At 43.3% G+C, this 25492-nt stretch overlaps 1 protein-coding gene across 1 annotated transcript in view; it reads right to left on the minus strand.

Annotated features, from left to right (window-relative positions):
• The window catches only part of DIP2A (disco interacting protein 2 homolog A), a 210749-nt gene that overhangs the window by 55365 nt on the left and 129892 nt on the right, over positions 1–25492 (minus strand). Inside the window, exons 10-21 of the mRNA XM_007948674.1 lie at positions 22701–22811; positions 11268–11391; positions 10782–10891; positions 9887–9989; positions 8790–8854; positions 8249–8342; positions 6816–6935; positions 5141–5255; positions 3372–3511; positions 2927–3063; positions 2726–2806; positions 1666–1793 (exon numbers count right to left, since the gene is read on the minus strand). Of these exons, the coding sequence (XP_007946865.1) occupies positions 1666–1793; positions 2726–2806; positions 2927–3063; positions 3372–3511; positions 5141–5255; positions 6816–6935; positions 8249–8342; positions 8790–8854; positions 9887–9989; positions 10782–10891; positions 11268–11391; positions 22701–22811 (1328 nt within the window). The remainder of the gene's footprint in view (positions 1–1665; positions 1794–2725; positions 2807–2926; positions 3064–3371; positions 3512–5140; positions 5256–6815; positions 6936–8248; positions 8343–8789; positions 8855–9886; positions 9990–10781; positions 10892–11267; positions 11392–22700; positions 22812–25492) is intronic.

Consider the following 25492-nt stretch of genomic DNA (forward strand, 5'->3'; position numbering starts at 1 on the left):
GGTACACCATCCGATCTGCAACCTATACAACTATGAGACCAGAAGAACTAGATGGTGCCCGGCTACCACTGTCATCCACTTGGAAGGGATGTACGAGATCCTGCATAGAGAGGGAGAACAATGTGGAACAAAACTCAAAATCATTTGGAGAAAAAAAAGGTGGGGGAGGACCAGTTTTGCTGGTCTAATAGAATCTGGTGGAACCACTGAGACTATGGCCCCTAGCTGTCCTTCAGGTCTGGAATTGAACCCACACCTGTGGTTTCCAGCCAAACAATGTACAGGCATGTGAGTTAAAACATTTACCTCAAGTAGACACACACCCTGGAGAGAACAATCATGGAAGGAAGGGCTGCTTATGCACAGGGAGACAGCTCAAGGCACAGGAGAGTATGGAGGGTTGGTCAGTGGGAAGAGGTAACTATGGGGAGGAAGTGGGAAGGGAGCTGTTGCACTGTGGTAAACTGTGGTCAATGTCATGAGACAAAGTGTATGTGAACTGCTGTACGGAAAGTGAATTTTCTCTGTAAATCTTCACCCAAATCACAATCAATCAATCAATCAAAAAAGGAGTATTGCATTTTCTTTCCCTGGTGGGGACAGGCAGGTTGCCCCATGATGGGCACATTGGCACTCAGCAGGCCCCAGGGTGGGGCCTTCACCTCCAGCTACGTCAGGTGTGCAAGCTCATGGACAAGTGGCTGCCCTGACTCCATGGACTGTGGCACTGACAGCAACAGTGCCTCCAGTTTTGGCTGTGAGGGCTGGGTGATGTTGTGAAAGGCAAAGGATGGGGGAATGCCAGCTATGGCCCCTCCCCGAAACACATGGCTGCACAGCACACCCTGGGGTTCTCCAGTGTGCTGTCCCCATCCCTGTTATCCTTTGTGGTCTCTTCAGAAGTGACTGGGGAAGGGCCAGAAGCCAAAAGCAACTCTTCTTGGTTCCTTCAAGACATTTTCAAAGATAGGGCCTGCCTGACTCACTGGCACCTCTGCTGAGTAACAAAGGGTACTGCCAACCCCCCCCTCCCCGAGTAGACAACTACCAGAAGGAGCCACTTACTTTGAGACAGAGTACCCACAGTTGGACAGGGCTGGGTGGGTTTCAGAACCCTTGCCCTCCTGCCCAACAGAAGCCTAGGCCCAGAATCCTCGATCTGCTCAACAGAAATGAAACTCTTCACAATGCTTGGCTCAATACGCTCAGACAATTGAACTGAGTTTTATCCCCAGAAGCAATACAGGGCCCTGTGTGTGCCACTAAACCTGTTGCAACTAGAATTGCTTTGGTGATTTTATGGACAACATGGTACTTTGCTGCTTTAATGTACATGTGATTTCACGAAAAACATGGTACTTTGCTGCTTTAATTTGCACTTTCTTCTGCTCTTAGTCCCATCTTCCCTCAGGGCTGCTCTTCTGCTCAGTTTCACATCTGGATCTAGTTCTTAGGAACTCAGTGAACTTTGGAAGTGACGATATTAACTCTGACAGCCTTTCTACAAATACTTTGATTTTTCTCTCTTCATAAAATTTTCTCATGTACAGAAACGCCCAGGTTTCATGTATTCAAATATACTGGCCTCTCTTCCTACTCCAGACAGGTTTCCCAGACCTTAATAAGAGGGAAGCAAAGCACACATGCAGGGGCCTCCATTATCACCTGCCTCTGTAGACAAACTTCATGGGCTCCACAGCCAGTGCAGTGGCCACAACATCATCTGCGCTGTGTCTGCGTGCACCTACCGCCATCAACCCATCCAGCTTGCCCACGATGAAGACCAGGCTATCCTAGGGGCAAGGACAATAGTCAATGCAGCACAGACAGGCAGTGTTCTGCTGGAGTGGGATGAAGGGTGCCTATGCCCCAGGTGGGAGTCAGTGGTGGCATGGGGGCTGCAAGGGACCCACTCAAGGAAAGGCTCAGAGGAAAGCATGTGGGAGGGCTGGGGCAAAGCTCTGGGTGAATCCGTGATAGACTTTGGATACTGCTGTGCAAGATCAGGTCCCCACGCTCAGCTTTAGTGATTTTCTGACTGACAGATCTCTGGGGAGCCATCCTGTGCCTTGTAGGATGTTCAGCAGCATCCTAGTGCCCAGAAACTTGTTAAAGCCAAGAGTAACACTATCCTCTTGTGATAACCAAAATGTCTCCAGATGTTGCCCAGTGTCCCCTGAGGACAAAATCATCCTGGTTGAGCACCCCTGGGCTAAGGTGCTACAGAAAGAGGTACCTAGAGATATTTTAGACATCCAAATGATAAAGGATGACAGAATAAATGCCCATGTACCTGCCATCCGATAGAAAAAACAAATTGTCACAAGGTTAATAAGAGCCAGAGGCCTCCTGTCAAGTACAATCCCCTTTTCTCAAACCTGAGGCTTCTGTCTCAAGCATGTCCATCTATGACCATGTGTGCAGCTCTACAGGCTGGGCTCACAGAAGTGCTGGCACTATCCCTCACTGATATGGTAATGGACAAAGGAGATTAGAGGGAGCTGACCAAGGCTCCATGACTATCCTGGCCCCTCACTGATGAGGTGATCACAGAGGAGGTTATAGGGAGCTGACCAAGGCCTCATGACCAGTCCTGGACTTTATCAATGGGGTGATGTGAGGGAAGGCTGGAGGTAGCTGACCAAGGTCCGATGGCCAACCTGGCCCATGCCTGACTGCTCTCATGACCCCAACTGAGGGTCCTGGTGTCTGGAGATGTACTTACCGGCCCAATGAAGCCCAGCAGCCCAGTCCTGGTGAATGGCCTGTCACAGACGGGAGTACCTCCTGCTGTGAGCGGGACAGTCTGCACAGAATACAGAGAAGGCATCAGGCTGAAGGCAGGACCTTGCACACGCACTATGTGCGTCAGGTGTCCCATAATACCCAGAGCTTGATTTAACACAAAGTCAGGGAAAGCACCGACCTCAAAGACATTCTTTGTGATCCCAAGCAGTCCATAGTAAGCTGTGCCTGTGGCACTGGAGTTGACACAAATTTCTCCAACTTCATCCGTTTTACAGAGATAAGGGGTGCCTTCAACCTTTACCACACATACATTAGCTAAGAGAGAAAAGACCCTCAAAATCATAAACAAAGGACTCATTTAAATGAATCATTCACCAATACTGACTTTTTTTACATTTGCAGTTGTGAAAACAACATATTGTATTCAATACGTTCTTATAAGAAGGGACTTTATCATGTATATGATGTACAGTTTATCTGGGCAATTTCCCATTTGCACTGAAAACATATTTAGAATCTTCCACTGAGAACTCTGGAGCACCACTGTGCTCACCCTGAGTGTCTCAGCTCCTCACCTGTGTGAGCCCTGTGCAGGACCAAACACCCCTTGGAGGCACTCTTACCTCCTGGCATCACCTGGCCAACATCCTGCACAGTCAGCACTGCCAGCTTCTCCTCAGTGTCAACTCGGATCACACCATAGCTGAGACCACTCATTGACAAGACAGCTTTTCTTGGAGGAGGTCCTCCCAGATCAGGTGGCCTGAAAAACAGAACCACCACCAGATTCACTTTAGAGGCAAGGAGAAATAGGAAGGTGCTCACGTTGCCTGTGGATGATGGTACTAAAGTCCCTGTACCCAAGGATTGTGCCCTTGGTCACATGTTGTATAGAGACCAAGAATGGCAGATGATGTGGGGCCCTGATACTCCCCACCATGGTAGGGATATGCATTGTTTTGTGCCTGCTTCCCAATCAGGAAGGGCTTGTGACCACAGTTGGAGTGGTGCTGTATGACCTCCAAGGTAGGTCACAAAGGCCATCCACTTCCCCTGGCTGTCTCGAGAGGCACCACTTGGAACTGAGGAGCACATAAGCTGTATGGCCAGGTAAGTGGTGCAGCAGTGTTGAGGATGCCTGTTGAGAGGAGTCGGGAGGATGGGGAGGCCCGAGATCACACAGACAGAGGTGTCAGCAGCTCCAGCTGTCTCAGACTCACACTTCTGGTTCAGACACCATCTCCCTGCAAGCCAGACTACCCCACAGGGTCCTCCTGACTCCTGACTTACAGAGGGCATGAGTGATAACACAATGGTGCTGTGGCTTCGCCGTCAGGTCTGCGAGTGCTTTCTCACATAGCTACAGTAACTGAGACACTGAGAAGCAAAGGCCCTTATTTCCTCCTACAAGAAAACTTACACTGCCACACAAAGCAAACCCATTCACAGGTCAAGAGAATGAAGAACAATTTACAGCTGTGAATGTCATTTTAACGCTAAATTATGATTAAAAATCTAAGACGACTGCATATCTGCCTATGTGTGACCACATACCACTTACACATATAAATAAGATGCAAGACTGCAACTAAGACCAATAGCAATTTAATTGGGAACAGAGACTCAAAAGAGGACACACTCAACCATGGGCACATTGGCCCAGGTCCACAGGTGTGAGGAGGGCTGATGCAAGTCAGGGCTGCAGGAGAGCACTCTAGGGCAAGTGAGAACAACCAGGGTGTAAAAGCTACCATGTCAATGAGGTCTGAGGACCAATGTGGGTGGCAGAGACCACAGTGCAGTAACAGGGCTCGGACAAACTCTGAGTCACCTGCACACAAAGAGAAGCATAAAGGAGGCAGTTACACAAGGGCAGTGTGTCCTTCTCAGGGCAGGGCTGGGATGCTGAGCACCAGGCAGGGGCTCCCCAAGAAGCCCATGTGCTGCACATGGACTGTGCTCATGGGTGGTAGGTACCCAACCACTCATCTTGGAGCCAGGAACAGTTGTCAGTTCATAGTGGCTAAGGAGAGAGATGACAATGGCTTCCTGACATGAGGAACAACAGATGAGAACAGCAAGAACCCCAGGAGCTGCTACCCAACCTTCTCGCACATCAGAAGGGTGGTGAAGCAAAGTGTGCATCTAGTACAGGATGAAGCAGACAGGGGTCCCAGCTAGAGGTCCCGGAGGCAGTGCCTTCCACAGGCTCTTGTGGGGGACAGAGGGATCGGTAGTTGCTGGCTGCCCAGATAATGCCCAGAGCTCGTACTAACTGGGAATCTGAGAACAAGCAAATAGGTAGCCAACATACCACTCCGTGGCATCTACCATTTGATTTGTAAATGAACACCTTGCACCAGAGAGGGTAAGCCTCCAGGGGAGGAGTTACCTTCGCAAAGCCACCGTGAGTGCTTCAGGAGAGGTGGCACAAGGGCAGATGACTTCTGGCCTCAGACCTCTGGACTGGAAGACATTGAGAAAGGCATCACAGGAGGAGATGGACCCTGCAAGAGACAAGAAGAGGGACAGGTCACAGGGAGGTGGCAAAGACAGAGGTCACAATGACCAAGACACAAGCTGCCCTGTGTTTTGACTCCACATTGATGGTCAAAGTGACAACACTGGGCACCAGGTGCTGTGGAGTGGGCTCACAGTGAACAAAACATTATACATCTTCAATAAGGAGATGCAATATGGAGACGGGCATTTCTCGTCACAGCGCACTTTTGCTAAAGCATGTCATACACAGCTGAGCTCTGCTCTTCGCATAGTCCTGATGTGATCAGACCACCATGAATGCACCACACAGGTCTGTCAGGAAAGAGGTAATGCCTGTGGAGCTGGGCCGGGCATATCCCTTGGAGATGAGCACTCACGATGACACGGGGCCAAGCACAAACTGCCCCCATCTCAAGGACGAGCACCTTCTGACCAACACTGACCAGCCTGCAAGCCCACAGCGCCCTTGAAGGGCGTTAGAACCATGTGGCTGTGCCATGGACTTAGCACATATCCCACTCCTGTACATCCCTGTGCTGTGAGTCACTTATGCGTGCTTGTCATTTCAAATGTGTCCACCACATGCCCTATTTCTTCCAGAATGCACCTCCCATGGAGGCCCCCCAACTTAAGACCAGGAGTCAGGCCTCTGCACCAGCCAGTCTACCCCATATGCATCAGATGTACATGCTCAGTCCCAAGGAGTTGGTGCTGGACCCCTTTGCAGGGCTGCAGGGCTCCACTGGTGACTGCAAACCCCTCAACTCCCCTATGCCAGGAAGGGCACAAATAAATGAAGAGGTCTGGTTGCAGGTATCAGCACTGTGCTGGCACTGCCAAAGAGCCACTGAAGCCAAATGAGCTCCATTAGCCAACAATGCCAATGCCCCCAGAGAGGACACCCCTCTCAGATTTAAACCTGGCCTGTGAGGCCACACTTGCAGCTACCGAGCACACAGTTACCCACTCAGACCATGACTCCACACGTATTCCTAGTGCTAAGGAGCACATAGTAGGGATGGCCCTGCTCTGCAGGATGTGGGACATGTGAGAGGATGAAGGAGTGGTCAGAGAGAACTGTCTACGTGGAGGCCCCAAGGCAGGGAGTCAGGTCTGGGAGTTGGGGTGACTGAGGCACAGGAAGAATGGTAGGGAGCTTAGGGATCAGGGTGGAGGGCTCAGAATGGGGGCTCAGGATAGAGGGATCAGGGAGGGTTCAAGTGGGGGATTGGGACAGGGAGCTTGGGATGAGGTTCATAAGGGAAAAGGGAGACACCTCCTCCCCTAATTCCCTAATGACATTCTGGTAATTTCTTAAGAAAAATGCCTTTTCCATTAGGCACGTCCTTTTCATCACTGTAATAGGTGGTTTTGGATTAGAGGAGATAATAAATACATTTGAGGAGTTGCCAACAAAGGCCCAGGTGTCTTAACACCACAGACAGTTCTATTATATGTGACAGTGCCAAACTTCTTATTTTGTTGCTCAGGAGAGTCTATCAACACAAGCTTGGATCATCTGGAAAGTTAGTAATCAGGAAGAGATAAAGGGCTTATGTACTCACATGGGTTGGCACCATCTGCCACGATCAGCATTCGCAGTGAGCTGAGGCTGATGTCCCTTTGACCTCGTTGGGCTAGGAGAGACCAGTGCATGTCACGAGACTTCACCAGGGCTGCTCGGGCTATGGAGGACAGAAGTGTGTATATGTATGTATGTGTGTGTGTGTGTGTGTGTGTGTGAGAGAGAGAGAGAGAGAGAGAGAGAGACATGGACATTCCTGAGCATCATGGACACACATTATCATGGTCCTATGGACAAGAGGGAGGAGACCCATCTTCCATTCACATGACCTTTCTCCAACTTCTGGCATGCAGACTAAACTACTCTAAAACCATCTCATCATTTGAAAATCAACTTTGGTGTTTAATTCAGATATAATAACTCAAACTCATTTTCAACTTTATTTTTCCAGAGCTTTATTTTGCTCTTTTCACATCTTGTAGCATACTGCCCTAGCCCTGCTGTTATTAACTCTGTGTTAAGGGTCCTTCACCCTACTCAGGGGTGCATGCTGTCATGTCATCTCTATACAGCTGGAAGCCTCAGAGGTCAGGGAAAGGAGGAGGCAGAAGAGACAGGTGGTGGTAGGAGGACCATGGATTTGAACAGACTGACTTGGGCCTTGACCTTAGCTATGTTGCCCATCAAGTCCACCACCCTACCTACCCTACCCTACCCTACTCCCACTTCAGCTTTCCTCCTTAAACCGGGACCAGCTGCTCTGAAGACCACAGGTCATACCTGGCACATCACATGACAGGCCTCAATAATTAAGATCAGCACAGCCAGAACCAACAAGAGGGGAGGCCCAGGACCAGCCAATGCAAAGAGCGCAAGGCCTCGCTGGCCTCAGGGGTGGAGACACAGCCCCACTGTGCCCAGTCTATGGAGCAGAGGATGTGCCTCCAACTATCCTGCTGCACAAGGAGCTCCTACTCACTTCTCCAAAGGCTCGTGACTACCCTGCTGATGATAGTAGTCTGGGCTCCTCCATGGTTCACTTGAGGTACAGACCAGCTTCTGAAAGCGATTTTCATTTGAGTAGCACCATTTGCTACTGGTGGCTTGAAAAGCACTAACTTCAAATTAAAACCATCTCAAATACTAAGATGGGGAGTACTGATGTGACTGCCCAGGAATTCTTGGGAAAGAACACAATTAAGAGTCTTGACCACAGCATATAGCATATTCACTAGGCATTTTCCTGGTCGAAATAGTTACGGCCCACAGAAGCCTACAGGACAGGGTTTAAGTGGCAGAACCACTACAGCTCACACGGGCAGCCTGGATGAATGTCAGTCACCAAGCTTCCTCAGTCACATCTCCAATGTTGTAAGGCTGGTTTTATTTTTTATTATCATTAAGTTTAATTCCTTAAACTTAGATTTCCTTATTGAAAGGATGATTCAAGTGGCCATGACACAATCCTGTTACCTTTATATGCACACACTTTTTGAATCCAGGAGAGCGGATTGACTTTCATCAGTGCATAAGGGATACTGATGACGTGCATCCTGTTCATGACGCTCTGTAGGAGAAATGAGTTCATTCAAGGGATAAACTAAATTCTCTTCTCACTCAACCTCCAAACAGTGCAATACTATGCTGTACCAGGAAAAAAAAAAAAACAACTCACTGCCATTGAGTCAAATCCGACTCATAACGACCCCTCCTTGTGTTTCCGAGGCGCTATCTCTACAGAAGTAGATTGCCCGGTCTTCCTTCCAAGGAGTGGTTGGTGGGTTTGAACTGCCAGCCTTCTGATTAGCAGTCAAATGCCTTAGGCACTACACCACCAGAGTAAGCATAAATTAAGTAGATGAGTTTGTTATCAAACTATCCAAACCTATCACTCAAGTCAATCAGTATACACTAGTAATTACATCATCTAATAATAGGGCTGGCACCATATATTGTATGAAAACGTTAGAATTCCTTCTTCTGACACTTAGATCGTTCAACATACAAGACTCACCGTTAACACTCCATGCCACAGACCAGCATCCCTTTTAAAATCCAGCACATTTGTTAACGTTTCAGCTGAAAGTGGACAAACATGGTTAAACTGCTGGACAACCCCTTTCCCAAAGCACTGTGCATATTTCAGAGAAATTCCGAGATAAGTACATCATTGATGTGTAAGAATTTTAAAAAACATACACTGTATTTCCAAATACCATGCACCAGTTAATCAATATTTTTGGTTACCTACTTAAATTACTGAAAGAAAAAACACACATAAAAGAAGAAGGTCATACAACTTTGGATTCAAATAGTTGCTCACTAACCTGAGAATTTAAGGAATATCTTATACCTAAGAAACTGAAGGCGGCATCATCACATTTTAATGAAATGTTTTTGGTAAATATTATCTTCAAAATAAAGAGGTGGGAATCACAATAAAATAAATAAATAAAGAGGTAGGTATGTGAAATCTTCATGGATAGTTTTATAATTCTTACTCTCAACTCTATGCCCAGATTTTCCCTTTTCTCATGCCTCAGAGGCTGGTATTCTGTATCTTTCAAGAGACTTAGACACTAATTTCCTTTCGTTAAGATCCAGCAGCTCATATGTGACTTATCTTCTGAATTTTGCTCCTTCTCTGGTTTCCATTTTCTCATCTAGGAGTATAACTGAGTGTATTTTAGAGAGTTGAAGAGGGTGCAGAGTCCAAAGGGTTCCCTGTACAGCCCTCTGGTTGGAGCCTCCAGTCATGTCTTCTACAGGGACCCAGCTCTGGGTCTCCCACCAGGCACAGAGGGGGTGAACTTGGGGCTATAAACAAGTGTAGTTCCTAAGCAAAGGCCACAGCAACCATGAGGTGCACTACACAGAAAAAAGAGCTATCTATTATCAGATTAATACAACATGGCTCAAGACCCATGAGCTGATAAGCACCTAAGCTTCTCATTGCTTGGTACAGCTGGGTTAAAGGGTAAAAGTAACCTAGTGAAGGATTCTAACCCATGGTACAATGGTTCTTGGTGAGGTACCGTACAAAATTCAGCTGGAGAACCCTCTCCACACCCCAGTCTCCACCACCCTGCTCATTACCAAGCAGCCCCTTACCTTCAGAGTACCCACATGTCTGGGTCAAAGCACGGCACTGTGCTAACAGGGACGCATGAGACACGGTGATCCCCACCGTACTGCCTTCTTTGCTGGTTTTATACTAAAAGAAAGAAAAAAAATCAAGAAACAATCAGTTATATAATGTTTCTAGAGGGAACAACAGATAGAATGGAGCATGACAAACAATACCTACTTCACAAACTACCATATTAGATCAGAGTGCACTTCATAACTTTATCCATGAGAGGGCATCCTTCAGATCAGAGTCCTCTGTGGCTTATCCCAGGACAGACACCTATGGGAACGAAGCTTCCTTACAGAAAACTTCTTCAATGAATATTCCTCACAGAACACTTTCTCACATAACTTCCTTACAAGATACTTCCTCATAGAAGAAAACATCCTCAACGAATACTTCCTCAAAGAAAATTTCCTCATAGAATAATGGTAACACTAAGAGAGCCAACAGGGATGAATCTGCTAAGAGTGAAACCTAAAAAGATTAAGTAGGGTACTGAGTGACATTTTATACTTCTGGAGTGAAGAAAAAATATGAGGAGAAATGTTACCTTGAAAAAAATTATATATATATACACATATTGAAAAATGGGGAGCTCTGGTGGCAGAGTGTCTAAAGCATTTGACTGCTAACCAGAAGGCTGGCGGTTCAAACCCACCAGCCACTCCTCAGAAGAAAGATTGGGAAATCTACTTCTGTAGTGATAATGCCTTGCATTAAGGAGCAGTCACTATGAGTCAGATCAGATTCAATGGCAGTAAGTTTGGGTTTTTTTTTTTTTAAATTGATAGATACTAGGTTATACTCTTAAGACAAATAAAACTTGACCACTTGGGGTATGCATCAGCAAGCATCTTATCTGAGATTTGTTACCTCAATGTAGGCAGTCCCATCCTCTGCATCCTGAGCTGGTGGGTGCCAGTCCTTAGGGGGTTTTGCCAGATGCTTTCCATCAACCACCAACCAGGTGAGCGGAGGCCAACCTACCAACAGTGCAGACAAGGTAACGTTGCACAAGTGAGAGTCTGAATCTGCACTCCCCACACCTAGAGTCCCAACTCAGCAGCTACTACTGAATGAGCATTTGAAATGTGGGGAGAGCAACTGAGGAATTAAATTTTTAGTTTTCTTTAATTTTAATTAATTTACATTTAATTTCAATGTCTACAAATGGTCACTGGCTGCCATACTGATAATGCAGACTAAGAGACTTAAAATCAAGTGGGCTTACGTGTCATCTGATGAAAATGAACATTCAAAAGATTCTATGTTTAATTTCTGGAAAAGTATGCCTAGAGGGCATAGTTTGATAAAGAACACAACCACAATGCTGACTTCCCCTTACCCTGAGAGCCCCACCTTTGAAAGTCACCACCTCTCCGGTCTGTGCTTTGGGAAGGCCTTTCTGACAAGCGTCTGTGGTCAGGGCAAGGGCAACCCCACAGCTGCCCAACAGAAACCCCACCTGCTGACTGCCCGCATCCTGCAGAAAACAAAGCAGTGGGGTATGGGACACCTCAGTGGGCCAAAGCACTAAACCCTCTATTGCTCCAAGCCCATGCACAGAAAACAGAGCTCTTTATACATCCTAAACAAAACTCCTAGAACAATTCAATCCTACTATATACATATAGTATACATACTATTTTCTTAAAAATAAAATGTAATTTCTAAAAAAATTCAAAAAAATTTTGGCTTCATTTTTCACAGTGAAAATATAAAGGTTTGGATAATGGGCTAATTCTCAAATGACATTTAGAAGCATTTTACTAAGCTCCAAAAATAATGCACTGAAATTTCCACTTGGATTGTGTTTAAAATTCACAGATGAATCTGTGCAGGCCTGGTCTTTAACAATATTGATCATTTCTACACAGAAACATGGCATAAGTCTCCAATTAGTTGTATGTCCCTCAGTAGTTACATCATTTCTTAATGTAGACTTGACAAATAGCTGGGTAAGTTTTTTCCTATAGATCACTGTACTCAAATACCTTTTCATTGTTCATTATTTAAACACACTGCTAGGTTTTATTTGCAGATTTTACTTTTGGGATTTTTTAATATTTGTTGTTAATGCTTATGTTAATGATTCCTTCAACATTAGGACAGATGTGGAGATGAGAGAAATCTACTCCTAAAATTCTTTTTTTCAAAAATCTGTTTACTGGTATTTATATGTTATGGATTGAATTATCTCTCAAAAGTATGTGCTGTAAATCTTAACCTCCATTTCTGTGGTCATAATCCCATTTGGGAATGGGTTGTCTTTGTTAATGAGGCAGAAATAGCCTACAGGTGTGCTTTAAATCAATCTCTCTCATTTTTAAATTGTGATTTGATTGGAAGGTTACTTAACAAATTGGCTTTCCATTCAACAATCCATACACATTCTGTTTAGTGAGGTTCAATGCAATCCCCACAGTATAAAAGCATTCTTCCCACTTCCTCCCAATACACACCTCTCTTCATCCTTCCTTCCCACCCACTTCTGCCTTCTTAGGTCTATCCCTGGGCCAATGCTGTCCTCTTGATCTCATATGGCTGATTGTTCTGATCAGTGCATACTCTCCGGATATTGTTGTTCATCTTATACCTGTTTATGGACTTGCTGAAAGTTGAGCCATGGGAGTTGCGTTGAGTTCCTGGCCTGAAGGGTCTCTAAAAGCTATAGTCTCAGGGTTACATCAGTTTTCATCAGACCAGTAAACCTAGTCTCTGAGTTTTGTTCTACGTTTTTCTCCCCCTCTATCTGGGACATCCTATTGTGATCCTTGTCAGAGCAGTCAGCAGTGGTAGCTAAGCACTATACAGATCTGGTTTCAGGGTTGTGAAGGCTGGGGCTCGTTCATGGGCTCCATTATTCCTTTGGGCTAATTGTTTCTCATCTTTGATTTTCTTCATTCTTCTTTGCTCCGGACTGGGCGAGACCAACTGTTGCACTTAAGATGGCTGCTCACAACCTTTTAAGACCCTAACTGCTACTCACCAAAGTGGGATGAAGAACACATCTTTGTAGACTATGTCATGCCAGTTGACCTTACTGTTCCATTTGCCTTTTCACCTCTGTTCAGCTTGAGAGTCTATCTAAGTATCCACTTGTAGATTATTGTTATTGCATGATTATGTAATACTATTTACCTTTGTTGCCTTTAACTCTTCTGCTCCTCCCTGTGTCTTACACTGACTTGATCATCTTGTGCTGACCTCCCGCTTATTGTATATTGCCTTTTCCTTCACCCAAGCCAGTATGTATCTGTCCTTTAGTTAGTGATTTACCCTCGTTCCCCTCCCTCCACTGGTAACCTTCAAAAAATTCTTTCTGGGTGATAATTTTTTCTTAATTTTTGACAGCAGTGGTCTCATACAATATTTGTCCTGTGGCTGACAAATTTCATTCAGCATAATATACTCTAGGTTCATCCATGTTATGAGGTGTTTTGCAAATTTGTTATTCTTTAATATTGCATAATATTCCACTGTCACCACTCATCTGCCATTTTGTCATACTGTGGTGGCTTGCATGCTGCTGTGAGGCTAGAGGGTATGCTACCAGTATTTCAAATACTATCAGGGTCAGCCCTGGGATCCAGGTGTGGAGAGGGAACTCAGGCATGCCCAAAGCAGCAGGGAAGGAGAGTGGGAGAAAGGGGATTAAAAGCCAGGAACCACGACAGAGGAGAAGTCAGCCGTAGGGATCCAGGTGAGGAGAGAGAACTCAGGAACAACCAAAGCAGCAGGGCGGGAGAAAAGGGATTAAAAGCCAGGAACCCAGACAGAGGAGCAGTCAGCCGCAGGGGTCCACGTGAGGAGAGAGAACACAGGCACGCCCAAAGCAGCAGACGGGAGAGTGGAAGAAAGGTGATTAAAAGCCAGGAACAAGGACAGAGGAGCAGTCAGCCGCAGGGATCCCGGTGAGAAGAGGGAACTCAGGCACGCCCAAAGCAGCAGGATTGGAAAGTGGGAGAAAGGGGATTAAAAGCCAGGAACCAGGACAGAGGAGCAGTCAGGCACAGGGATGTAGGTGAGGAGAGGGAACCCAGGCATGCCCGAAGCAGCAGGATGGAAGAGTGGGAGAAAGGGGATTAAAAGCCAGGAACCAGGACAGAGGAGCAGTCAGCCACAGGGATCCAGGTGAGGAGAGGGAACTCAGGCACACCCAAAGCAGCATGGCGGGAGAGCGGGAGAAAGGGGATTAAAAGGCCCAGGAACCAGGACAGAGGAGTAGTCAGCCGAAGGGATCCAGGTGAGGAGAGAGAACCCAGGCACACCCAAAGCAGCAGGGTGGGAGATTGGGAGAAAGGGGATAAAAAGCCATGAACACGCACAGAGGAGCAGTCAGCTGCAGGGATCCAGTTGAGGAGAGGGAACTCAGGCATGCCCAAAGCAGCAGGGTGGGAGAGCAGGAGAAAGGGGATTAAAAGCCAGGAACCCGAACAGAGGAACAGTCAGCTGCAAGGATCCAGGTGAGGAGAGGGAACTCAGGCACGCTCAAAGCAGCAGGGTGGGAGACCGGGAGAAAGGGGATTAAAAGGCCCAGGAATCCAGACCGAGGAGGAGTCAGCTGCAGGGACCCAAGTAAGGGTGGTACGAGAGATTTCCAACAGGGAGACAAACTTGTCTGTCGGTTTGTCCTACCGTGGTGATGTGCTGATGTGAGATTTGAGGCTGAGCCACTGGTGCTTCAAACCTAGCGGGAATGCACATGGTGCACAGGTATCAGCCCAGCTTACAGACTGAGATAGATGAGGAAGAAGGAACAGGCCATCCACTTCTCAAAGATTTGGCCAGGGAAAACCTTATGAATAGCAAAGAAACACTGTTTGATACATTACGGCACAACTTATGAATAGTCCGTTTAGGTTAGAAGGCTATCAAAATAGGACTGGGAAAGTGCCGTATCATCTGAGTAAACCCAGCCTTACTCCTAAGGATAAGTTGAGGCTTTCGAGACCTCCATTTGCTGATGTGGCACCACTCAAATTGAAGAGAAACAGCTGCAAACATCCATTAATCATTGGAACATGGAATGTACAAAGTATGAATCTAGGAAAACTGGAAGTTGTCAAAAATGAAACGGAACACATAAAGAGTGATATCCTTGGCATTAGTGAGGTGAAATGGACTGGTTTTGGCCATTTTGAATCAGACAACTATGTGATCTACTTTGATGGGAATGACAGTTTGAAGAGGAATGGCATGGCATTCATCATCACAAAGGCTGTTTCAAGATCTGTCCTGAAGTACAATGCTGTCGTTGTTGTTGTTGTTATGTGCCGTCGAGTCAGCCCTGACTCATAGCGACCCCTCCTTGGGTTTCCGAAGCAGTATCACTACCGAAGTAGGATTGCCCAACCATAGGAAAATATCCATATGCCTACAAGGAAGAACCGTAAATACGATTATTATTCAAATTTATGCACCAACCACCAAAGCCAAAGATGAGGAAACTGAAGATTTTTGGTAGGGTGGGTCAGTGAAAGAGGGGGTGGCCTTCAACAAGATGGACTGACATGGTGCCTGCGATGATGGCTTCAAGCATAGCAGGGATCATGGAGCTGGCGTGGGATTGGGCAGTGTTTTGTTCTGCTGTGCATGGGGTCATTATGAGTCGGAAATGACTCAATAGCACCTAACAACAACAAGCAGGGTCACTCATGGTAGACAGTTTTCAGAAGAGTTTCCAGACTAAGGCAGACTAGGAAGAAGGACCGGGTCATCTACTTATGAAAAAATTGGTCACTGAGTATCTTACAAATATCTGTGAAACTCTGTCTGATATAGTGCCAGAAGATAAGGCCCTCAGGTCAAAAGGCACTCAAAATATGACTGGGGAAGAGCTGCCTCCTCAGGGTAGAGCTGACCTTACTGATGTGGATGGAGTAAAGCTTTCAGGACCTCCAAGTGCTGATGGTACACAACTCAAAATGGGAAGAAACAGCTGCAAACATGCATTAATAGTTGGAACAAGGAATGTATGAAGTATGAAATCTAAGAAAACTGGAAGCTGTCAAAACTGAAATGGAATGCATAAAGACTGATATCCTATGCATTAGCAAGCTGAAACAGACAGATGCGGTCCATTTTGAATCAGAGAATCATTTGGGGGACTATGCTGGGAATGACAAATTGAAGTGGAATGGGGGTGACACATTCATCATCAAAAAGAACATTTCAAGACCTATTCTGAAGTACAATGCTGTTAGTGATAGGATAACATCCATATGCCTACAAGACCAACTCATACTATTATTCAAATTTACACACCAACCACTACAGCTGCAGGTGAAGAAATTGAAGACTTTTGCCAACTTCTGCAGTCTGAAATTGATCAAACATGAAATCAAGATGTATTATTGTTTATTACTGGTGATTGCAATGCAAAAGCTGGAAACAAAGAAGAATCAGTGGTAGTCAGAGAGTATGACCTTCATGATAGAAATGATGCTGGAGATCACATGATAGAATTTTTTGAGACCAATGACTTATTCATTGCAAATACTTTCTTTCAACAACATAAACAGTGACTATACAAGTGGATCTTGCTAGATGGAATACAAAGGAATCAGACTGACTACATCCATAGAAAGAGGCGATGGAAGAACTGAGTATCATCAGTCAAAACAATGCCAGAAGCAGACTATCAATTGCTCATATGCAAGTTCAAGTTAAAGCTGAAGAAAATTATAACAAGTCCATGAAAGCCAAAATACAACCTTGATTATACCCCACTTGAATTAGAGACCATCTGAAAAATAGATTTAACACACTGAACACCAATGACCGAAGACCAAACAGGTTGTGGGATGACATCAAGAATGTCATACATAACAAAAGCAAATGGTCATTAAAAATACAGGAAAGGAAGAAAAGACCAAAATGGATATCAGAAGAGACTCTGAAACTTACTCCTGAAAGTAGAGTAGCTAAAGCAAATGGAACGTAAAATGAAAATAAAAGAGTTGAACAGAAGCTTTTAAAGGGCAGCTTGAAATGACAACGTAAAAGTATTACAATGAAAAGTGCAAAGACCTGGAATTAGAAAACAAAAGAAAAGAACATGTTCAGCATTTCTCAAGCTGAAAGATCTGAAGTAAAAATTCAAGCCTCGAGTTGCAATCATGAAGGATTCTATGGGCAAAATATTGAATGATGCAAGAAGCATCAAAAGAAGATGGAAGGAATACATAGAGTCATTGTACCAAAAAGAATTAGTAGACCTTCAAGAATTTCAGGAGGTAGCATACAATCAAGAACCAATGGTAGTGAAGGAAAAAGTGCAAGCTGTACTGAGGGCATTGGTGAAAAACGAGGCTCCAGGTATTGATGGAATAGCCACAGATATCTGAACTGATGGATGCAGCGCTGGAAACATTTACTAATTTATGCCAAGAAATCTGGAAGACAGCAACCTGGCCAACTGACTGGAAGAGGTGGATATTTGATTACCAAAGAAAGGTGATCCAACAGAATGTGTAAATAACTGAACAATATTATTAGTATCACACATAAGTAAAATTTTGCTAAAGGTAATTCAAAACTGGTTGTAGCAGTCTACTGACAAGGAATTGACAGAAATGCAAGCTGGATTCAGAAGAGGTTGTGGAACAAGGATATCATTGCTGATGTCAGATGGATCTTGGCTGAAAGCAAAGAATACCAGAAAGATCTTTACCTGTGTTTTATTGACTATGCAAAGGCAATCAACTGTGTGGATCATAAATTATGGATAACACTGCAAAGAATGGCAATCCCAGAACATTTCATTGTGCTCGTAAGGAACCTAAACATAGAACAAGAGGCTGTTGTTCAAACACAACAAGGGGACACTGCATGGTTTAAAATAAGGAAGAGTGTGTGTCACGTTGTATCCTTTCACCATATTTATTCAATCTGTATGCTGAACAAATAACAAGACAAAGTAGACTATGTGAAGAAGAATGCAGTGTCAGGATTGGAAGAAGAAACATTAACAACTTGCGATATGCAGAAAACACAACCTTCCTTGCTGAAAGTGAAGATGACTTGAAGCACTTATTGATGAATATCAAAGACTACAGTCTTCAGTATGGATTACACCTCAAAATAAAGGAAACAAAAATCCTCACAACTGGACTAGTAAGCAACATCATGATAAATGAAGATTGAAGTTGTCAGGCATTTTATTTTACTTGAGTCCACAACCAACATCCATAGAAGCATCAGTCAAGAAATCAGATGTTGTAACAAACTGCTCATGGAGGCTCAAGGAAGAAGTGACATCAATGAGCCACGACCAGCTTCCTGGCCTCCTGTCTCAGGCACTTCCTAGTTTGTTGTGCCCAGACTCCATAAAGGACTATACCTTCAACTGCCCACCACTTTCCTGCTTTATCAAAATATCCTAGAAAGTTTCTATTTTACTCACAGAAGGAAGCCAAAGCTCTATGGCATAGCAAATTGCCTCAAATTTATTTGAAAAATATTCTGATATTTTGGTGAACAGTCCTGTTTGTCTATGTAAATGCTTATGTTTTCTTGAGATTAAAAAAAATCAAAAATCATTTTCTGCCAAAAAAATTAAAAAAAAGAAACTAGACACTGTATTGCACTGGACTGGACGAAGTGCAGCCAGAATGCTCCTTGAAAGCGAGAATGGCCAGACTTTGTCTCACTTACTCTTCTGGTTACCTAGTGCCACTGTGACAAGAATATACCACAAATGCGATGGCTTGAACAAACAGGAGTTTATTCTCTTACAGTTCGGGAGGCTAGAAGTCCAAATTCAAAGTGCCAGGCTCTAGGGGCTGGGTGAAAGCCCCTTAACCTTGGGCTTCATCTTTGCCTCTTGATCCAGGCCCACTGAAGCTAGAGGCATTTCTTTACTCAGGCAGGGCAAGGTTGACAAATAAAATGGCACAGTCCCAATGTTACCAAACCACATGGCAGGTCACTAATTCAAGTCCATTGTAAGTCCGAGAGTCAGCAGAGCATGGCAGGCTGCTGAACAATGACATGGCTACATGCAGGGTCCAAGCGTGCCATAAGCTAGAGACCGTACCCAAAGCTGCTTCTTTATATACGAGAAGCAGACCACATACCCAAAGCAGGTACTCAGCTGCTTGTGGTAGATCCCACCATAGAGTTGATTGCCAGTTTCATCATGGGGAATAACTACCACCAGCTGCCCAGCCACTCAGCCAGGCCCAACCAAGTTGACATACAACCTTAACTACCACACCTACTTTGGTCTTGTTGTCAAAAGGGACCATTCCCTGGAGAGGGATATCATGCTAGGTAAAGCTGAAGGTCAGCAAAAAAGGGGTAGACCCTTGATGAGATGGATTGACAGTGGCTACAACAAGGGGCCCAGGTATAGCAAGGATTGTGAGGCTGGCAGAGGACTGTGCAGTGTTTCATTCTCTTGTACCAAGGACCACTATGAGTTGGAACCAACTTGACAGCACTTAACAACAACATTGCACTGGACAAATTTGCTTTAAAAGGCCTCTTTAAAGTGTTGAGGAGCAAAGATGTCACTTTGAAGACTAAGGTGGGCCTAACCCAAGCCATGGTATTTTCAATAGCCAAAGGCTGGGCAATCTACTTCCACTGTGATATCGCCTTGGAAATCCAAGGAGTCGCTATGAGTTGGGCTCAACTTGACAACAGTGAGTTTGGTCTTTTTGGTTTTCATATGCATGTGAAAACTGGACAATGAATAAGGAAGACCAAAGAAGAGTTGATGCTTCTGAATTGTGATGCTGGCGAAGAATACTGAAAATACCATGGACTGCCAGAAGAATGAACAAATATTTCCTGGAAGAAGTTCAACTGGAATGCTCCTTAGAAGCGAGAATGGCCAGACTTCATCTCACATACTTCAGTCATCTTGTCAGAAAGACCAGTCCCTGGAGAAGGATATCATGCTTGGTAAAGTAAAAGGTCAGTGAAAAAGGGGAAGACCCTCAACAAAGTGGACTGACACAGTGGCTGCATAGCAAGGATTTTGAGGATGGTGCAGGAATGGACAGTGTTGTTCTGTTGTACACAGGGTCACTATGTGTTGAAACTGACTCTACAGCACCTAACAACAACACAGTATCCCACTGTGTGTATGTACCATAGTTTGCTTATCCATTCCTCTGCTAAGGGTCACTTAGGTTGTTTCCATCTTTTTGCTACAGTGAATGATGTTGTGATGAATACAGGTGTGCATATATCTGTTCATGCCACAGCTCTTACTTCTCTAGGATACATATCTAGCAGTGGGATTGCTAGATCATGTACTTCTATTTCCAACTTCTTAAGTAAGTTCCATACCATTTTGCACAGTGGTTGTACCATTTTACAGTCTCACCAGCAGTGTATGAGGGTTCCAGTTTCTCCACACCCTCACCAGCATTTGTTGTTTTCTGTTTTCCTGAACTTTGCTATTAATGCAGAGTAAAATGATATCTCACTGTTGTTTTGATTTTCATCTTTATAAGGAACTCTGGGAGCTCTGGGAGCATAGTGCCTAAGGCATTTGATGGCTAATCAAAAGGTTGGCAGTTCAAACCCACCAGCCACTCCTTGGAAGGAAGGTTAGGCAATTTACTCCCGTAATGATACAGCCTTGGAAACCCAAGGAGGAGTCACTATGAGTCAGGTCCGACTCCACAGCACATAACAACAACAATAAGGAGCTCTAGTGGCGCAGTGCCTAACTAACACTTTTGACTGCTAATCAGAAGGCTGGTGGTTCAAGCCCACTAGCTGCTCCACAGAAGGAAAATGAAGCGCAATCTACTTCTGTAAAGATTTACTGCCTTGGAAACCCAATGGGGATTCACTCTGAGTCGGAATCGACTGAACAGCAGTGAGTTTGGTTTTGTTTTGGTAACGGCTAATGATCACGAGTATTTCTTCATGTGTTTGTTAGCTGCCTGAATGTCTTCTTTGTTGAAGGGTCTGTTTATGTCCTCTGTCCATTTTTTAATTGGATTGTTTGCCTTTTTGTTGTTTCATTTTGCTATAAATTTTAGAGATTAGTCCCTTGTCTGATATATCATTGCCAAGAACTTTTATCCCAGACTGTATGTTCTCTTTTTACTCTTTTAGTGAAGTCTTTTGATGTGCATAAATGTCTAATTTTTAGGAGGGCCCAAGCATCTGGTTTGTCTTCTGCTGTTTGTATGTTTTTATTTATGTCTGATAGTGTATTTATGCCATGTATTAGGGCCATGATATTTGCTCCTATTTTTTCTTTGATAATCTTTCTGGTTTTATTTTACATTTAGGTCTTTGATCTATTTTGAGTTACTTTCAGTATATGGTGTGACATATGGATCTGGTTTCACACTTTTACAAATGCATATCCAGTTTTTCCAACACCATTTGTTAAAAAGACTATTTCTTCCCCATTTAATGAGTTTTGGCCCTTTGTCAAAGACCAGCTGTCCACAGGTAGATGCATTTACCTCTGGGTTCTCAATTCTGTTCCACTGGTCTGTGTGTCTGTCATTGTATCAGTACCACGCTCTTTTAACCACCATGGCTGTGCAGTAGGTTTTGAGACCGGGGAGTGTGAGGCCTCCCATTTCATTCTTCTTCTTTAGCAGTGCTTTGCTTATGTGGGGTCTCTTTCTTTTCCCTATGAATTTGGTGATCAGTTTTTCTATCTCTTTAAAGAATGATGATGGACTCTAGATCAGGATTTCATTGTATCTGTGGCTTACTTTGGGTAGTAGTATAATTCTTAACAACGTTAAGTCTTCCTATTCATGAGCATGGTATATTTTTCCATTTCAGTAGGTCTCTTTTGGTTTCTTGTATTAATGTTTTGTAGTTTTCTTTGTATAGGTCTTGTGTGTGTCTGGTTAGATTTATTCCTAAAGTCAATCTTTTTTAAAATATAAAAGAGATTAAACAAGCTAGTGAAAGAGGCAGAGATGGGCAAAGAGATCCCAAGCCACATGAAGATTGTCCAGAGAGAGAAAGACTTCCCCTACAATCAATGTCCTACATTGACATCTACCTTCCTAAACTATGAGAAAATAAATTTGTTTGTTAAAGTCACCCACATGTGGTACTTCTTCCGTTATAGCAACAATAGATAACTAAGACCGTATCTAAAATATAGCTACCTAATACATCATCAAGGAGCTCTGGTAGCGTAGTGCCTAAAGGCACTTGACTGCTAACCAGAAGGCTAGCAATTCAAACCCACCAGTCACTCCTCGGAAGGAAGATGGGGCAATCTACTTCCATAGTGATACCGCCTTGGAAACCCAAGGAGGAGTCGCTATGAGTCACATCCGACTCAACAGCACATAACAACAACAACAATACATCATCAAGCAGCCCCATGAGTCATTTGCTAGTAAGTGAACTGCTGTCATGCAATTGAACAGAAACATGGAAATTTTTACCATGTACACTCAAAACCTTGTACACTGAGAGATGAGCTCTAATACATCACTGTGGTGATATGTTCATATTCTCTGTTTATGCTGGCAAGTTCTGATAGATGGTATGACAGTTCCAATTAACAAGTTTGGGAATTGTTATTATTGTAACTATTTTAAGGACACTTCTTAGTAACAAGATACCTAAAGAAGAGCAGTTATAGGAAAAACTGCATCTAGTTTCTCTCTCAAGTCCTGGTCTGATTGCTTCCCACCATATTCATCTTCTGTCAAAATGGTCCCTTGCTTTTCACCCTCTCTTCTTTAGAATAAAGGATAAAGAAGATAACACTGAGCTCTTGTGTCAATTTGAGAATAATATCTCATGGAACCTGAATCCCGTGAACTGGACTGACTTTGCTACCTTCCTTGTTAATGGCACTTCTATGGGGACAGGAATCAGCTCCGCCAGAAGACACCCATAAAATGCAACCATGAACATCACAGGATCACTGTTTGGAAACACGAGTGCCACCTAGAACAGTGCAAAAAAAAAAAAAAAAAAACAGGCCGCATGGCCATCCTTCTCCCTTTTTCTCTCTCGGCAAAAAAAAAGAAAGAAAAAAAAAAAAAAAAAAAAAAAAAAAACACATGAAATATACCTGCAAATCATTTCAGTCATTTCAACTTTCAGAACTCTCTGTTGAATAGATGCAGTTTAGAAATTTTTAGATATTCTTATAGTTTTTCAAATTTAGTTCAGCAAATCTAATTTGGGGGTTATTCCTGACCCTTGTATTTTCTCATTCAGGTATTTTTTAATGAATAGTTTTTAGACTGAGATTACTCCACACACAATAAAGATTTTAAATTTCTGGATTTCAAATGACAGCCCAGTACCAAGTCTGTCTGTGAGATCCAGACCCAGCTCCCTGGTCCACGTTGACAATCTAGACAGCTGCACACCCAGAGAATCAAATGTCTAACCAGCTCCCACTATCAACTCCCACCAACGTGTAGAGAGGGAAGAACCAAACTACATCTTTTAAAAGTGTCTTCCAAAAGGAAAAATCCTAACACCAAAGCTTTAATTGAGAAGATTTTCATTCAAGACATAAGTATATAACAGGAAGTGTAGTGGACACAGAATATCTCAGCTGAGGCACCCACACAACTGCTCTCCTCCCTTAAGCATCCATGGGTGGCCCATTCTGTTTCCAACTGGTCACCAAGCTGCTACTATTTAAGTTCTATTTTATTTACCTTATGTTTTTATTTTTATATTAAAACACACACGTACACAGAACTTAAAATGGCAAAAATACTAATGAATAATAACCCCATGCTACACCCTTCCCCATCCCCCACATTTAAAGTATTTTAGATCTTTGTTTTTCTATTTATCCCACATTTTCAAATATTATGTTTATATTGCTATATTTTATTTTTTAAATTTAGGTATTTTATTTCCTGTTAATGTAAGTGAGTATTTAGCTCTTTTGCATTCTTTTGCCTTCCCCCATCCCATCATCTCAATTTTCATCTTTTACAATGCAGGTAGTCCCTGACTCACAATGTATTCAAGTTATAATAAACCACTCTTACAATCAATTATTTTTTTTTAACATCTTACTGTTAGTAATATGTACTACATATAATGCTGCAGCATGTAATCTGCTGATGTTATCATTTTCAGATGTTCCCTCATAGATGTTCAATGTTATGATTTATAAAGATACTGATAATAAAAGGCAGTAATAATGAAAAAAAAAATGAGGTGTCAACATGTCAGAAAAGACTATGACAGGCATCACAATGGAACTCTGTCTTAAGTCAGGGACTACCTGTATCTGATTAAATCAAAAGCTATTCACAGAGTGCAACTTTTGTGAGTCCCAAATACTATAATAATTATACTTGAAATTATAAGACATAAATAATAAATTTAACTGACTAGACTATTAGCACAAGAGCCTTTGAGAATGCAAATTAACGAATATCTAATAACTCTTCATTTCATAAAATAATTTAAGCTATGTCTATATTTATTTTGTATTTGAGATCTGGAAATGGAGTTTCTAACAAGTCTGTTTGTTAAAGGGAAGGGTGTCTTCTAAAGCTGGTTTAGGAGCAGCTGCCTCAGAACCGTAATCCAAGACCTTGAGACTATGTTTGGTTCAGGAAGTATGTTTTTAAAAAAGTTGTTAGGGAGACTTGTGTTTGTTCACAGGTGGTTGATTTTGTCACCAATCTGTGATAATTAGTTCACTAACTGTGAACTGTGACTTTATTGATCTGTTTATATAATTAACCTAATTGCCTGGATCCTCTTGCAAGTCAAGAAAGTATCTGGAAACCTTCATCACTGTGATAATTTTTGTTTCAAGGGAATATATTAGTAATTTTTACAGATTCATTCTAAAGCACAACATAAATTATTCATTCTATAACACAACATAAAATCTCATTCAGAAGCACAATATAGCATAAAGTATCATTCTTATACTGTTTTCATTTTTACAGGCAACTGCACATTTCTTTCCGGTGGTAATAGCTATCATAATGCTTTACTTGCTTTGCTTTCTATGTATGAATTGGCTAATTTGTTCTAAAATGCACCACCAGATGCATCAAATATTTATCAGTATTATTTTCTAAACAATCAACCAGTCAAGTGAACCTGTCAAAATTTTACCTGCTGCTGACCACTCCCCCCACTGGGGCCTCGATTCTGCTGGTCCTGGCTATGGTGTTTCTTGGTCTGCTGCCAGTAGTCATCCTGGACCTCCCTTTGGGGCTCTCTTGTTTGGACCCTACTCTCTCATTTGGCTGAAGCACATCCTCTAGGAACTTCCCAAGAAAGGTTTTATAAGGCAAATTTTTTGAGTTTTGCATGTTAGATAATGGTTACTTCATTCTTACATTTGCTGAATGTTTTGAAGTTGTATGTTAAAATCTGTATATCCTCTGAATTTCTGAAGGCATAATTCCACTCTTCCAGTATTACTACTGAGAAGTCCTGAAGCTACTGTAATTGCTGATCCTTTGTATATATCCTGCTCTTTTTCCCTCTAGGAGCTTTGAGATTCCTTTCTGTATCCCTGATATCATGCAATTCCATGGTTACATGCTTTGGATATGTGCTGTCATATATTCATCATATAGCATTTTATATATATATATATATATATATATATATATATATGGAGGTGTGGT

This window comes from Orycteropus afer, unplaced genomic scaffold, assembly GCF_000298275.1.
Source record: "Orycteropus afer afer isolate SDZICR_OR568_19922 unplaced genomic scaffold, OryAfe1.0 scaffold00219, whole genome shotgun sequence".
Lineage (NCBI taxonomy): Eukaryota > Metazoa > Chordata > Mammalia > Tubulidentata > Orycteropodidae > Orycteropus > Orycteropus afer.